The sequence below is a fragment of the Xyrauchen texanus genome, chromosome 21 (genome assembly GCF_025860055.1).
Source record: "Xyrauchen texanus isolate HMW12.3.18 chromosome 21, RBS_HiC_50CHRs, whole genome shotgun sequence".
Lineage (NCBI taxonomy): Eukaryota > Metazoa > Chordata > Actinopteri > Cypriniformes > Catostomidae > Xyrauchen > Xyrauchen texanus.
This window is the reverse complement of record NC_068296.1, coordinates 28,416,800-28,433,492: the sequence shown is the minus strand read 5'-3', so window position 1 is coordinate 28,433,492 and position 16,693 is coordinate 28,416,800. Positions and strand designations below refer to the sequence as shown.

At 36.2% G+C, this 16,693-nt stretch overlaps 1 protein-coding gene across 1 annotated transcript in view; it reads right to left on the bottom strand.

The window, feature by feature from the left end:
* LOC127661693 (C-Maf-inducing protein-like) overlaps positions 1-5,430 on the bottom strand; it is a 47,671-nt gene extending 42,241 nt beyond the window's left edge. The window contains exon 1 of the mRNA XM_052152520.1: positions 4,301-5,430. Within this exon, the coding sequence (XP_052008480.1) occupies positions 4,301-4,630 (330 nt within the window). The 5' untranslated portion in view covers positions 4,631-5,430. The remainder of the gene's footprint in view (positions 1-4,300) is intronic.
* Between the last annotated feature and the right edge of the window lie 11,263 nt (positions 5,431-16,693).

The following is a 16,693-nucleotide window of genomic DNA, read 5'->3' as shown; positions in this document are numbered from 1 at the left end:
AATCTCATGTTGTTCCAATAGTGTATGTCTTTCACTTTCATTGTATGGAGAAAAGAAGCAATGAATGTGAATGGTGACAGAGGCTGTCAGTCCCTAACATTCTGATTAACATCTCCTTTTGTGTTCCACATAAGCGCAAGGTTTTTGGGTGAACTATTCCTGGTGAACAACTACACTACCTGTGGTACAGCTGCAGCAGTGAAAGATACACAAAATAATACAGAAAGCGACCGCCCACTCCAATGCACTCTCAAACTATTTATATATTTGTGTATCTCAGAATATTTCACAATAAACAAACTATATTGTTTTTAAACTTGTAATCAACAACCTAAAATCAATACTTTCATATATTTCCATAGTTTTATTTAAGATTATGTAATTTACAATGCTTTTTGAGATTGTTGTTCATTCCCTCATGAAAGACAGTAAGTACACAGACTTGTACCACTGTCTTTTTGTCTGATTTTTTAAGTACTTTTTGCATTGGAGCTGGTTGATTCGGTTCATGCATTCCAACTCTTTAAAGGAGGATTTTTTGAAAAGTCTGTGGAAGAAATGAATGGGAAAAATACTTTCTGGAACACAGATGGCTGAAAAAGTGGGCTGGCACTATAGCGCTCTATTGGTTAAGCCAATGTTACTGTGTAAGGCTGGTCAAGATGCTTAAACAGAGCAATGCTTTGGTAGTTCCACATATAAGTGTTTACACTTCAGTGAATTCAACGAATGGCTTATTTATAGTAGTTTCTGAATTAAAGATGCACTGATATTGAATTTCTGGGCCGATACCGATTACTTCAGACCTATCGCATTCTTGCACGAAAAAGGCTAGAAAAAGCGCAACAAATACAGTATCACAGAAATCAAGTGTCTCAATATGCTTTTAAAGTTCTTTTTACTGAGACAGCATCTATAAAACAGCGCTCCTGTAAAAGACACTGAATAAACAAAAACAAAGCGAAACAAGACGTTCATCTAGGGCACGCTTATAAAGAAAAACAAATGGGATGGTTGGAAAAGCGATGCGTTCTGTGTGAACAGACCCTTAATGTAAGTGGAGGTACTTGGCCATTGCGTCTTGCGCTTTATAAGCATTTCTCAGATTAAGCAATTAAGAGTTTTTTAAACGCTTCGTCAAGAATGACATTCAACTTGGAAATGGGTGTCTCGAGATCCTTCTGTCCCAGTCTGTTGTGTTCCATCTGTTTGAACAGCCCCTGGCCTGGGCTCATAGTCTGAGCCACTTTACCACCGAGTTCTGCCGAATACCTCAGCTATCTGGGAATATTACTATCCTATATACAACTATAATTAATAAACACAATGTGGTATTTCATTGTTATTATATAGCTTGTGTCTGGGGTAGTATACTGTGGCATCAGTGCAAGTTTAACACCATGTGGACTGCCTATTGAAGTGCCCCCCCCTGCATAAACTTGCATAAATTGTATAGTGCCTATATTAGTATTTACAGTAATCTTGATGACTCACTAACAGAGAAAGAGAATAATGAACTTATAATAGCTGTAATGCATTAAACCAAAATGAGGTGATAAACTACATGTAATGAACATTAAACAGCAAAACACACAATACAAACCCTAATCTCTGTATGCATGGTGCAATACTTATGACAGGAGCCAGACTGAGAGTGCAGTAGAGGTTTATGTGTGTTATGTATGTGTGCTTATGCATGTCTTATTCACAGACAGCGCTCATCTGTAACTGTTCCACTGTATAACTTAATGTGATCACAATATACATAATGGGAATAGGTAAGATCATACAGATCGAATAGTCATGAGTCATAACTTTAGAAAAGTCTCAACTCGTAAAATACAACATGTACATTTATTTCACTCAGAAATTAGTGTTTTTAGCCATCTCAAGTCACTCTGTGAGAATTATTTTGAGATAAATGTACTATTTAAGGTTGTGTTTAGACTTGTTTTAATCACAATGCTGTTCTGTAAGTAACAATGCGCTATTTCCCACATTCTGTTTGTTTCATGAAGTAATGAGTGAAAATGTTTGTCTAAAGTAATAAACATGTTTTTGTCACGGTTTAGTTTATTGCCTAATGAAACAAACAGAATATCAGAAATGACTTGTCGTTACTTACAGCAGATGACTAAAACCAGCCCAAAAACAATGTAACAAGTTGCAGAGATGTTGAAATAATCCTACCAGAGCGCCATGACGAACTTGGCTCTCACTCACACAGACACGTTGTGTATTGGCACTGTCGTTCGAGACTGCCCGAGTCCCTGCTTGAAGGAACAAAGCTGTAGGCAGTCAGAGATTCTTAGCCACAAGCAAATATACCGTAGCAAATTATCTGCGACAATATCGCCGGTGATTCCATTATCGGTGCAATAATAATATTCCGATTTTTCCGGTTATCAGCCAATAATATATCGGCTGCCATTATATCATTCATCCCAACTCCAAATATTAAAGGAATAGTTCAGCCAAAAATTTAAGTTCCCTCATAATTTACTCACCCTCATGCCATACCAGATGTGTACGAAAACACCTGGGATGGCATGAGAGTGAGTAAATGATGAGGGAACTTTCATTTTTGGCTGAACTATTCCTTTAAGCAGGGATAGGAGAAAATGACTTAATGTAAAAAATTATTACACACTTCAACTTTAATATCTACATTAAAACCTTTCTGTTGAGTTCCTGACCTCCTTCTTAAGCACAATGGTATAACGCTCAGTAGAATCACAAACAGGGCAATATATGGCAAAAGAGAACATTAGCCACAGACAACTACCTCCATTAGCTATGGTCAACTGAACACGGGTCACTAGCTACACATCTATTAGAGACCTTACAACTACAAGGAAAACACTACTGAATGACAGAACAGACAACATAAAAAATGAATACCTTTTCGACTTTTTTATCTCAATATTTTCTGTAAATGCTATCAAATTACTTACACCTTTGTAAAATAACAACATATAGCAGAACATGTAAATATATGTCTGGCTTGGGCTATTCTCAACTAGCTTTAGAAATCCCAAGGGCCTCCCAGTATCAGCGATTGGGCTTCATCTGACAGTCAGACTATTGTTAAACAAGCAATCTAATTCATTTTGAAACATTTGTTTCAGGAAGAAGTTAACGGCTAATTCGATCATATCAGAACGATGAAATATGGCTGTAAAAGTTAAACCTTTAATCTAATCAGCCATTTGATGGCAATAATAGCTCCATGGGCAGACTGTAAGGATGACATACACTGAACTAAGAGAAAACAACATAGCATGCTAGCAAGACAACAGAGGCACATTTGAGATATGATTTAGTCTACTCTTTTGACACAGACACTGTGGAATAGGACTGACTCCTCCACATCAAGCCTAATGATGGATAATATTAAGTGACTGCCTGCACAACTTGTTTTTGCTTTTTAAAAATAACAGCCATCAAGTGGATTCAAAGAAATCTCCCAGGTTGATGAACCCATTACTTTCCCATTGGCAGGCCTCTTAAGCAGCAATAACACAATCTTCCTAATGTTTGTGAATAACTTAACAACTCAAACATGTCCGAGACACTTGCAAATGTGACAACAGGAAAACTAGAACTAAACAGCATTAATTGCACTTGTATAAATACATTTATAGCTGCTCCAAAAATCTTCACTGACAACAATTCAATGCTGACACATTGAGCTGTATGTCTTATTTCAGTGCATAATCTGCCAAATTACAACATATGTTTTAATAATTCTGATAAACATCAACCCTACATTATTGCATTCAGAAAGTAGTAGGCCCAAATCCTTTAACACAGATACATGAACAAAGAAAATGTCCTCCAATTGAGGCCAGTGAACATTTTTGAGCTCAGAAAAACAAGCCCAGGTGTTTCCAGATGCTCCAGTTTTCTGGACAGTGATTTTTGGATTTGGATCTTGGCACTAATGCTAATATGACAGTATTTGGCTGTTCACAATAAGAGTACATTGGATGCATGAGAGAGAGAAATGTAATTCATTAGTTAAATGCTGAATGGATAAACTTTGTGTGAAGATGTAATGGAGAATGCTAAAAAGAGAAGGATCTGCAATAATGTTACCATGAATTGACAAATCATAATACACAAACCCGGAAAACAAGGAGAATGTAACGGGGGAAACTTTTCAGTCGTTGTAATGACGTCAAAAAGTGTTTCAAGGCCTATTTCGAAACACATCCGCCAAAGACTCAACCTGCATTTCCACCTCTCATTTTAACATGGATGCATTTACAGCTTATACGTCAAACTGAGGGTATCTTACCGTGGCAGACACCAGACTGCTGTCCGTCAAGGTGAGGTGGTGCGGCTCCCACCTCCGTAAGAATTTCGAGGTGAGGATCTTACTGAGGAAGGTCCGCGGATGCTTGACCACGCACACCTGGATGTCTCCCTCCTGGAGCAGTTTGTATCTCATCCCGCTGCTGCTGCTGTGCAGAAGGGTCCTCTTACTGCAGGGCCCCGCTTTGTGATTATTATTCCCCTCCAAAGGCGGCGGCGCGGACATTTCTCCGAGTAGCGGCTTACTCTCTTCGGACGGATAAAATTGATTGTTGTGCAATTCGTTTCCCCCGCCGCTGCCGTTAAAATCCATGTTGAAGCTAAGGGAAAGTCGAGGGCGTTGGATAAGTTCAGATGGATGTCTTCTGATTTCGATGCCGAATAAGGGGCCGTTCACACCAAACACGTTTAAGCGTCCGTCTGCGCTGTTCTTTTTTAACTTCTTATATTGTTTCCCAGGGACGTCGCGTCAGGTAAAAAAAAAGAACGTTAACTACCAAAAACGCGTCTCGAGACAACTGCGCTCCGATCTATTTGTCGTTTAGCGCAAAAACGCGTTCGGTTTGAACAGCCCCTAATGGTCGTCCCAGTGTTTGGCATATATAGGCTCAAGCGATCCACCGTGATTCGACCTCAGTGCGTTTAATAACAGTGGTGGAACAGAAAAGGCTAGGCTTGGTGACGGCGAGAAATGAAGCCATTAAACAAGCCAGTCCAAACAAGGAAGGGTTCTATGTAGTCCAACGTTTCCTTATGTCTTTCCTTTATTTAATACGTTCGGCCCATTGCATATCCATTTCGTCTCTGTCCGCAGCATATTATTCCAGTCTTCCTCGCGAAAATGTCAAACAATAACCACATGCAGGGTCCACGGGGTGTTTTGTTCTCCGTATTTTATTTGTTCTTCAGATGCTGGGAGTCATGGTTCCCCTTTTTCTATCGTTTTGTCCTCCCTATCTCGGTGGAGGAACCGAGTGCTTCGATAGGACCGTGTGTGGATTGGTCCCGGCTCGTTCATGTGATACCGGAGTGACGTCAATGGGGAGGCGAGCGGATGCGCGCCGTGCGTTTTTTCTCGCCAATGTCTCTGTTTGATAGGGAGCGCGCACTTCCCCTCTCTCGCGCAAAATGGAGAAAAGAAAGAGGGCGCAGGATTTATGTCATACGGTCTTCTGTCCACATTGGTGCTGTAGGGCTTCTTTGTTGCTGAAGATGAGTAATCTGTCCAGTGGGACACAAGCTTTCGTAAATTATACGCAGTTCAATTGGATAAAGGCTGATTTGACAACATTTGAATGTCACCTATATGTAAAAAAACAAAAACAAAATCGTGACCGAAGGAGATCAGGGTAGACTGGGTCTAGTATTGTCACATTTTTACTCTATAGACACAACTTTAAGTCTTTAATACAAAACAAGCTAATGCACATGTCACCTTATTGCCCATATTGCCATTTAACACACATTGACCTTTCGTGACAAATGCCCCAACAGCGGGGTAAGTCTACTTGTATTTAAAATGCATTATGGGCTACTTAGGTTTTCTGCTAATTTTAGATAGTAAAGCAATTTTGAAACGCACAGCAATTCACAACTGAGTAAAAATTGGAAAGGTAACAAAGAAATATATCAAACCATTTGTGGTAAACATAATTGTAATGAATTAATTGTTTAAAATTACATCATAAACAAGTGAATAATTCCCCCAACCTGGCCTTTATAAGAAAAATGCCCATACCTTGAGAACACTGTTCAATTTTTGGATTAAAATCTACCATAAATCTACCAAAATCTTCCCTGACCATAACCCTGGTCTTAATAAATCCCAAAGTGGTTTCATTGTGGTTACTTGTTTACCCAACAGCTATTAAACATATATTATTATTAAAATTTTAGTCTAGTTTATTAGATAGAATTCACAATAAGTGGGTTAATTTAAAGGGGTCACCGCTTTTAAAAGACGCAGTTTCAAGTTACAACCCTGAAGAATAGATTTTCAACAAACTGTTCATTCGCCCATCTGCGCTATTTTTAATTGTTGGTGTATGAAAACATGCTCTGGATGGATGTCTTTGACCGTTTAGATGCATTTCAGTACAGAATGATACTGGAAAATGGATGTGTGTGCTTTGGACTTTGTATGTCATGTGGATGTGTCTTCAGCGTATTTCAGCATGGATTGCTTGTGAACAGTAATAAAATAATTCAAGCTTTGCAATGGAATTGTTATTTAAGGATGGGACAGTTGAAAACACATGGACCCGATGAAAAACACTAAGTAAAAAGTTCAATTTATGAATATTTCAAACGTCATGACTGTTTGATAGTTTATGGAGCTGACATCCTGTTTTCACCGGGCGCATCCGTTGACGTGACGCAACGGTTTGAGGTTGTTATACACTGAGCCTGTCAACACAAATTCTCTAAACCATTTATTTGTGTTGATGGCAATAGTAGCACCAGCCATGCAGTGCAAAATGGAATGGGACATGCGTTTACTGTCACCACAACGGATGCTTCCATGGTAGACAGCATCATTGATTATAATGGGTTCTATTGTATTTGATTCAACTCTCGCGTCTGGTGTGGTTAACAGTTGTGTTTGAGATGAACATTTTCAAATATTTGAATGCAATGTGTTGGATGTACATTATGTGTAACCTCTGAAATAAAATTTTACAATGCTGTGGAGCTTGCTCATTCTCTTACGACTGAGTTGCTGAATTTGAGGGGCTTCACAATGTAAGCCAATCATAACAGTGGGTGTTTACGTTGAACTTTTAGGGAGGCGCTTAGGCCAAAACCGAGTGTTTCAGACAGAGGGCCAAAGACAGGGTGAAAACTGATTATATATGACTAAATAATGACTGTTTTATAAATAAATTGTATAAATAAATGTAACATTATCAATGGACCTCAGGGAAGATAATACAACTATAAAAAATAAAGCATTTCATGACCACTTTAAAATAGCTGTATACAGTATATAACATACACATACTGTATACAACCATAACATATACTGTATAACTACCACTAGAGAAACAAACATTTATGCAACTGGATATTTTACTCAAAACATAGATGCTGAGATACTGCCCTTTAATAGGCCTATATGCAGCAAAGTATGTTTGTATATGTGCTTCATTTTAGTTTTACCATTGTGTACCAATAGAACGGAAGGAATATACTCATAAAATTAAGAAGTTTGAAATTCCTCTCATTGCATTTTAGTTAACAGGACTCTTTTCGACTTTTGTTTGCCTTAAACTGCAAAGTCTGAAAATAAATAGGCCCACATTTGGTCATTTGTGTTAGGTATTTATACAACTAGGATATTTCTCTTGACTGTTCACTCACATTTCTCATTAACTGCACAAGAATACTTGGGAGGACGCAGTAAGCAGGGCCACCCACCCTCCAAACAACACTCCCATGCCTAGAACAACTTTGTTACTGTGTTTGTAATCTTTATTTGCGCATTAGTGACAATGTATTTTTCAGCAAGAGCTGTGACAGTGCAGAGGAGATGACCAAAACCAATAAAAACCATGTTTGTTCATTCACCTACTGTACAAATTCAAAGCATAAAACCTTTAATTCAAATACACCAATGTTCAGATATGTAAAATGACTTATGAAATGTCAGTAAGTTAAAGGGAAGTGAGATTCTTATCTTCTCTCTCATTCTGTCGTAGATTGCAATGCATACACTTGTGATTATAATGCAAAATAAATTTGACCCGTGGCTTATCTGACTCTTCTGCTATATGGGTTTAGTGTCCTAGAACTGTAATTCTTAACTAGGGTACATGTAACCCAAAGGGTACTTAAAAAAGGATTGTTCTCCCAAAAAATTAAAATCCTGTCATTTACTTACCCTCATGTTGATTGAAACCCAAATTACTTCCTTTCGTTCATGGAACACAATGGAGACGCTAAGCCGATGTTAGGCCTTAGTCACCATTTCCTTTCATTGCATATTTATTATATATATACAATAAAAGTGAATGGGGACTGACCTTTTGCCAAATATCTCCTTTTGTGTTCTACTGCTAAAGGAAATTCATATGAGGTTGGAACAACATACGGGTGAGTAAAAGATCTTTAAACATGTTCCAGGAGGCTCTTGGACAGATTAGGATTTTATTTTGAAAAATGTTTACTTTATATGGGCTTTCAGTGGATTAAAATAAGTAGTTGATTAATGATTAATCTCATGATTTTAGTTATCTCATGATTTTATTACCTCAAACTTTTTAAGAAAATATAACTTTTCTACAATGTTTTTACATTTGTTTTTGGCAAAACATGTACTCTGCGAATCAGTTTTTTACCCACAGTGTTGATTCTTTTTTAAAAGTGACTAATAATATTAATCAAAATGCTAAATTATATCTAGTATAATATAAGTCAAATAGGAACACATTTCTGATTTGAGGTCGATGACAGTACTTGGGCCATACTGATGAGGGGTTTTGGGGGAACATAAGACAAGAAGGTTGGGAAACACTGCACTAAAAGATATTCCTTGGTGTACCATGCCACTGTCTCAAAAATATAACAAATGACTTTTTAAATGGCCTCCTTTCTTAATGACATAGTTGGAGAGGACGGGACCACATTTTAAAGTGTGAACATTCTGGAGTCAGTAGAGACAATGAGATCATCTCCTCAAGGACTGATACTAGCCTGATTAATCCCTGAAGGATGATCTAAACATTCAAGCACGCTGGCCTGCCATTGCTGACAACATTCTTCCAAGTACAGTTGCTGGTATAAAGGTATAATATGCCTGCTGGGAGTACTGTGGTAAAAGTGCTGTGTAAGCAACCGAAATGGTGAGAAAGAAAAGAAATCTGCATCACTTGATTTCCCACTCAAGTGATGCATTTTCCATCAACAAGGAAATGAATCAGGCCTACCAGATCATATGCAGTCATGATGCAATTCACCATGACTTTAAACGTGGTCACATGACTGACTGCGGTACACTAAACAGAAAAGAGGAAGTCTCTTGTTTTTGACTTTGGCCCAAATAGTATTTGGACATAGAATGTCATTGCATTACATAAAATTAACAAAATATAAAACCAAATGGCATTTGTTTTAAAGACATAAAGCATAAATTAATTTTTAAAGCAATCCATTTCACACACACACACACACACACACACACACACACACACACACACACACACACACACACACACACACAAAAGTTTGTTAGGTTTCAAATGATAAAATACTAGATATATTGTTCAAAATTACACACACAAAAAAAGGATTTATGCAGGTTGTTCAGTTTACTTAATTAAATTAAACTGTAAAATTAACTAATTCAATCCAAATGTCAAATTTTATCCATTTGAGTTTGGACAAAATTAATACTTTTTGTAGTATTGGTGAAACTGGGCAGGGGATTTCCATTTCCCAGCATTGGACTGGATGGGGTGAATAAATGTTGAAATTAAGTGTTATTTTATGCATTTTTCAGCAAGATGAGAATCGTCGGAGATAAGTAAATGTTTAATGTTCTGTTCTATTGGCATTTAAAAAGAGTGTCTGAAGGTTAACATTGTGGTGAAGAATGGTGCATGTGCTTAATTTGAGGATGGACTTTCACTTTCAAGTGTTGTTTGATTTGAGTGCCGCTTAGCTCTCTGCTATTAAATTGACAGTATACTTGTTCACCTGGCATATACTGTACTAATAATAATCAAATAAAAGTAGTTGTACCAACATAATAAAATTAATTAAATTAAACATGAGTACATTTTGTCTGATGAATCTAATAAAGTTGAGTTAAACTACTATAGTACATTGATTTGACCTAATTCAACTAAATGATGTAGGCTGAATGAAACTTAAGACTTAATTTGAATGAATGAAATTAAATTGTTTTTAACATAAATTCTCAAATGAAATTAAGGGTATTGACTTCAGTTTTTTATGCATTTGGACACTTTCTTTACAATGTGACCTTCACCTGTGGTTACTCTGCTAGGGCACCTGCGTGAACTTGAGAGGAACAGACTTTATGCAGCTATGCGTAAGTCACCTTGGGACTAGATAGTTAAATTATTAGCAAAAAACTGCTCATAAAAGTGAAGTGAGTTCTGAGAAAAGGTATTTTATCATTTGTGTGCAGATGCAACATGGTTTGATATTTTGGTGTTTAATGCAATTAAATTCATGGAGACTAAATGAAACAAGAAGTATTTCTTGCTGTGGTCTTTTTGCAAACGGTTGCTGTTCTATTGCTCTGACCAATAATAACAAAATACAAAAAGCTCTTTATCATGTGTTTGACCAAATATGCAACACCCATTCACAAGCTGTAAATATAGAGTCACATGTTGTTACAAACTGTGAAACAAATGTCTGTGGTTGGTTGGTTGGTTTTTTGATGATGAGCCTTGACAGGAAAACCCTCCAGACTGCAAGTTATTTTTTTCTACCATACATCTTGGGCAGTCTATAAAAAGGCAGTCAGCTGTAAGTCAGAGGTTATATTCATTCTTATACATTCATTCTGTCATGATGATTTTTATGACACTGACTTGCAGAGATGGTTTACATTACAAAATCAGCTTTTTCATTTATGTGTTTGGCAGATATTCCAAATATACCGTGAGATCCAAAAGTATTCATTTGGAAAAGTTTGATGTTAGAATATGTAGCATTTTTTAAATATTTTTTTTGCATTGCATTATAGCATCATAAAATTAAGACAAAATTCAGATTTTATAAGTATTTTGTATGTCTCCCTTTTGCTTTAATGACAACATGCACTCGAGCTGGCATGGATTCCACAAGATTATGCAAAACCTGTTGATTCATGTTTCCCAGCATGATTTGAGAATGTTCAACAGAACATCTTGTGTGCTTCAATAAAAGAAAGTAAATCTGACCTTTTGTACAGTATAAAGGACTGAACATGGTCAATGTCACTAATTTGCTGATGGAAATATGTGACCGATCTTATTTATTTCTTATTCATTTTCAGTCATTTGTTTGTTTTAAACATTTTAAATTGTGAAACTTTATGTCCATGTTTCAAATAGATTTTGAATCCCAAATTTTCAACATGTACTCAGATTTTTGAACAGCACTGCATCCAAACATACAGTATTTCCATATTTTCAAAGTGACTTTCCCTGGGAATTGAATTCTTAGCATTGCTGGCGCTATGCTTTACAACCTAAGCTACAATCTTATAATCAAATCTTTCATTTAAAACACTGCACTGAATGAAAAAACAAAAACCATTTCAATCCATGTATAATTGCAGGACTTTTAGAGATCCTGATAGGATTTATTTTTTCAACATACGTATATGGTCTGCCCTATTTTATATTATTTTCAGGATTTTTTTTGTGGACAGGACCTTGGGTCAAAAAGGACTTGTTTAGCCCCCACACACCTAGTCTAAACCAGGAGAAACCCAGTGTCTGTCCAAACAACACTAGCTACCCATCAGTGTCACAAGACCTGTGGTTAAATTAAGTGCCATCATGTGAGCTGCCCTGTTTGAGAGAATTTGCTCCATCCTGTTTATCTTCAGTAATCCTGTTAATCATGCGCCTGTCCCGCACTGTTCATTCATACAAACACACAACACAACATTTCCGTACACATCAAACACAACACATGATGAGACATCATTTACGCCACTAAAAAAATCCAACCTTTGGTAACATACCAGAGTTATGCAATAATTCACAAATTACTAAATTCCTCAGGTGTTTCAGTTTTACAAGATGTTGTGTCAAGTCAATTTGATAAAAAAATTATTATATGAAATGTATAAAAATTACAGATATTTTATATTTCAAATTATAACTGCATTGTATAAAAAATATTGGGTAGCCTACATTTAACTACGACTTTTAAGAAAGAAGACAACTACTTTATTTTGGGGAAATTTGTGCAATTTTGTGGTTTAATTTAGACACCAATTCATTTGACAGTGAATAACTGCTGATTTGACGACTTTTTGGCAGACTGGTCGACATGTGTACACGCTAAAAGGTAAGCCTGAATAATTTTCCTTTTATTTCTTAATTGTCTCATTAAAGGTTGACAATGTGTGTTCAATCCAGTTCTGGAGCACCACTAACATCGCATATTTTGGATGGCTCGCTTATTTTATATTCTCACTTTATGTCGGAGCCTGTCCTGATGAGCTAGTTGAATCCCCTGTGTGTAAAATAAGAGACACCTAAATGTGCGGTGTTCTGTGGAGAAAATGTGGACGATAGTCTGATGAAAAAAGGGCGATGATCGTTTATAATACCTTTCTTCACCCATTCGCGCGGAGACGGCACATAAACGGAGAAAGTTTATGCCATGTTAATTGCTTTAACTCAGTTTTTGTACATTGAGATTGACGCTAATCAATTTTATTGACGCTATAGGGTGACCAGACGTCCCGATAAAACCGGGGCAATCCCCATTTAACGGGCCATGTCCCGTCCTGATAGAATTACAGAACTTAATTTGCTGTGCTTTTTTATCATAAGCAACTTGCAACAAATAATGAGAGAAACATTAATTCCTGCAGTCTCATAATCAGTGGTGCTGATCTTCCCCCTCAATACTCCCTCCCACTTCTGCTGCTGTCTGTCAGCCCAGTATATTCCCCAAAACTTTTATGGGTTTGCGTTCCCACGCAGATTTAGATCACAGAGTCTAGTCTTCTATAAAATGCCCTGAGGAAAAAAAATGTTAAAAGTATTCTGTAAACATTAAACCAGTGTTTTTCAAACATGTTCTTTGGGACACACGACTCATTTTTAATGTCACCCCAAGCTGCGTACACACTGCCAACTACTTTGTCGCGGCATGTCGCCAGTGGCGGCGGTTAAGTCGCTAGTGGTGTGTATGGAGTCTAAACAGCACGGTTTCTTTACAATTAATATTATTATTACGTTCACACTGCCAGCGACACACAGCGACAAAACGACCTAATCTCGTTCATTTTCAACGAGAGCCGTCGACTTCCGGCAACACGAGCGACGGCAACCGGATGTGGGCGTGTCCAGCGACGCGACAAAGTTGAGAAATGTTTTAATTTATGCAAATGAAGAGCGACTTTCGGGAGCGACAGCCAATACGAGAGAAGATGGTAGAGCTCACGTGATCCTAATATTTTAATAATAATATTAATTGTAAAGAAACAGTGCTGTTTAGACTCTCTATACACACCAATAGCGAGGGGTGTGTCAGATAAGGGGGCTTACAAAATATAAAAAGCTGCCTGTGGGTTGCCAGGAGCAGGATTGAAAACCCCTGGTGTAAAGTGGTTGTTAAAAACTATAAAATGAAAAGGCATCCGATTAAGCTTTATGGAAGAGAAAAGGCACCTAAATTAAAAATCCAAATAAATGTAAATAATAATAATAATAAAAAAAGAAATACATATAAATAAATGTATTTTCAGGACCCAGGATGCACTGACCAGACCAGACAGTCTCTTGCTTGGTAAATTACCTTGGGAGAGGAGAAAGATCTTTTCCAAAAGTATGATGTAAGTACCTGAAATTATTATGAACCTTTATGATGTTTAAAAAAAAAAAAAAAAAAACTGCAATTTTGTCCATTTAAAAAAAAAAAAAAACCTCATGAACCAGGATGAGTTTCTCTCTGTGAAACACACAAGTATGTGGTAGGTACAATACACTAGTAACAGTTTTGACTAGTGTTCATTGTTACAGACTGGTAACTTTTAACAAAACTTTATCTGATTAATTTTGTGCACCCCCTCATAAGAGGTGCATTGCAGACAGCCAGTCAGAATAGATTTTATGAATGTATTCGAAGAGTCACAATGTTTATACTTTTCAGAGAAATCAGACAACATATGGTTTACTAATAGTTGTCTCAGAATATTAAAATGAGATACAGGTATTTTAACATAATAAAATATGAACAGCACTTTTTAAAATGCTGACATGCTAGAAATACTTGCAACATGAGAAGTATCAAACGCTTGTGTGTTTGTGTTCTATAGTGCTCTAATACAAATGTTCAGCAAGATCTCCTGCAGCACATAATGAAAATTACTGTCAGCACAAGGGATGAACAGGAGGACTTCAGCATCAAGCCGGTGCGATTCCTCTGGGACTCACATATGCCCTAAAACTCTGCTATCCCAAACAACTGAGGTATACATTTGAGGCCTTTCAGAAGATCTTATTAGAACTGGATGTATGCAAGTTATCCAACAAAGTGCAAGCACTTAAAAACAAACTTATTTTATAGAGTTTTTCTGGACCATGTTTTGGTCTAGAATGTACTGAATAGAGGGATTTGTTCTTAAAGTTCAACATTAATACAAGCTTATAGCATGAATATTTGTCATTAGTTTTGCAAGATAAGTTGTTTTCCAAGTTTTTTTCCAGAATAGTATTTTTTTTTTTTCCCCCACAAAAACAACTCGGACATGTTCTTGGAGAATGTTATAAGTTTAACAGCAAGTGTGGGTATAGTCCAGTCCAGTTAGCCAAGTGTCATGTATGGTATATTCAACACACTCTCATCGTCAGGATTCATACAAAACAAAACAAAAACAAAAAAACTTCTGAAGCTATCTAATTGGTTTTGGGTAAGAACAGACGAAAAAAAACCTCCTTGCTCATTATCGCCAAGGAGACTGCTGATGTCGTGATTCGTATAAAAATGAGTCATATTTTGGTATTTTCTCACCCCAGACTGTTTGGATTACTTAAGACATGAATTAAACTACTAGAGTTATATGGAATTATTTTAGGCTATCGTTGTGCTTTTAGAATCCTCAAAGTTTTGGTCATCTATCACTTACATTGTGAGGGCCTACAAAGCTAAGATTTCCTTAAATCTTTTTTTGTATTTTGCAGAAAAATATCAGTCATACACATCTGATTTCATGAGGGTGAGTCAATGTGAGAGATTTTTTTCATTTTTGGCCGAACTATTCCTTTTAGAGGAGGCTTGTCATTAGGCTTTGACTACAAATATGACAGTAAATTGAACTTTGTAAACTTTTCCTTGATTTTATTTATTTTTCATTAAATGGTGCTTTTATTTGTGTATTTTAAACTATGTATTGATTTTCCTTTTCTTTTTTATCAAACAGTTTTAGTGTAATGTACACCGCTTACTGTTTGAGAGAATAAATTCAGCACTTAACCGTAAGGTTGTGTGTGTGTGTTTGGGTTTTATATATTATTATGTGTTTTGTACAAGTTATTGATATATATATATATATATATATATATATATATATATATATATATATATAAATGCTTTTAGTGGGAATATTTACAATATAAATGGATAAAGCAATAAATGCTTCATGTAAAAATTAAGGTGGTAAAATGGCACTTATAATTTTTAAGCTCATAAAATGACTAAATTAGCTTAATATCATTAGAAGAATAAAGCATGTTAGATTTAATTAATGTGATGTAATAAAAAATAAGGCTTAATAACTAAGTTGGATGATTTCCAATGACTTAAAGAAATGTTATAAAAAACAAACAAGGATTAAATACTAAATAGTTTGGGTGACTTCACATGATTTTATTTTTAAAAAACAAGGATTGAAAAGTTCTTAAAAATATTATGTGAAATATTGTTACTTTTTTATTTTTTATCACATAATACTTTTTACAGTGTACTGCACTCACTACATTGTCATTCTGCCTGAAGGAATTTTGCTCTTGCTAACTTTTACTTCCAGTAACAGAAGGGAATCAATAATATTTACAAGTAAAAAGTTAAAAAAGGGGAAAGATTTCAAAGTGAACTGGCATTCTCAAAGCTAGTGTGAATGCAAAATATTTGCATTTATGCCATTTATCATTGTATTGGTCAATGACATGAAAAATTTCTAATTTTAAAAATGGTCTAATTTTACCCCAAAATCAAAGGAAAAATAATGCACAATATTTTGCATTAAGAAAATCAAGTCTATTTTAGAACCATTATGATTTTTTTTCCCATGCAAATTAAGCACATTTCACCAAAACGTTCTCATTCCCATTACTGTAATACAATGACAGACAGAGAGACAGAAGAATGAATAAATACTTAATTTAAATCAAGTTCAAATGTTTTTTTTGTGGAAATTTTGGGCGGGGTCAATATTTAACATTATTTACATTTGGCAGATGCTTTTATCCAAAGCGACTTACAGTGCACTTATTACAGGGACGATTCCCCCCGAGCAACCTGGAGTTAAGTGTCTTGCTCAAGGAAACAATGGTGGTGGCTGTGGGGCTCGAACCAGCGACCTTCTGATTAACAGATATGTGCTTTAGCCCACTACACCACCACTCCATTATTTTGGAGTGGATGTGTTCTTGAAACTTTGAGAGATTTAACAGTTTAT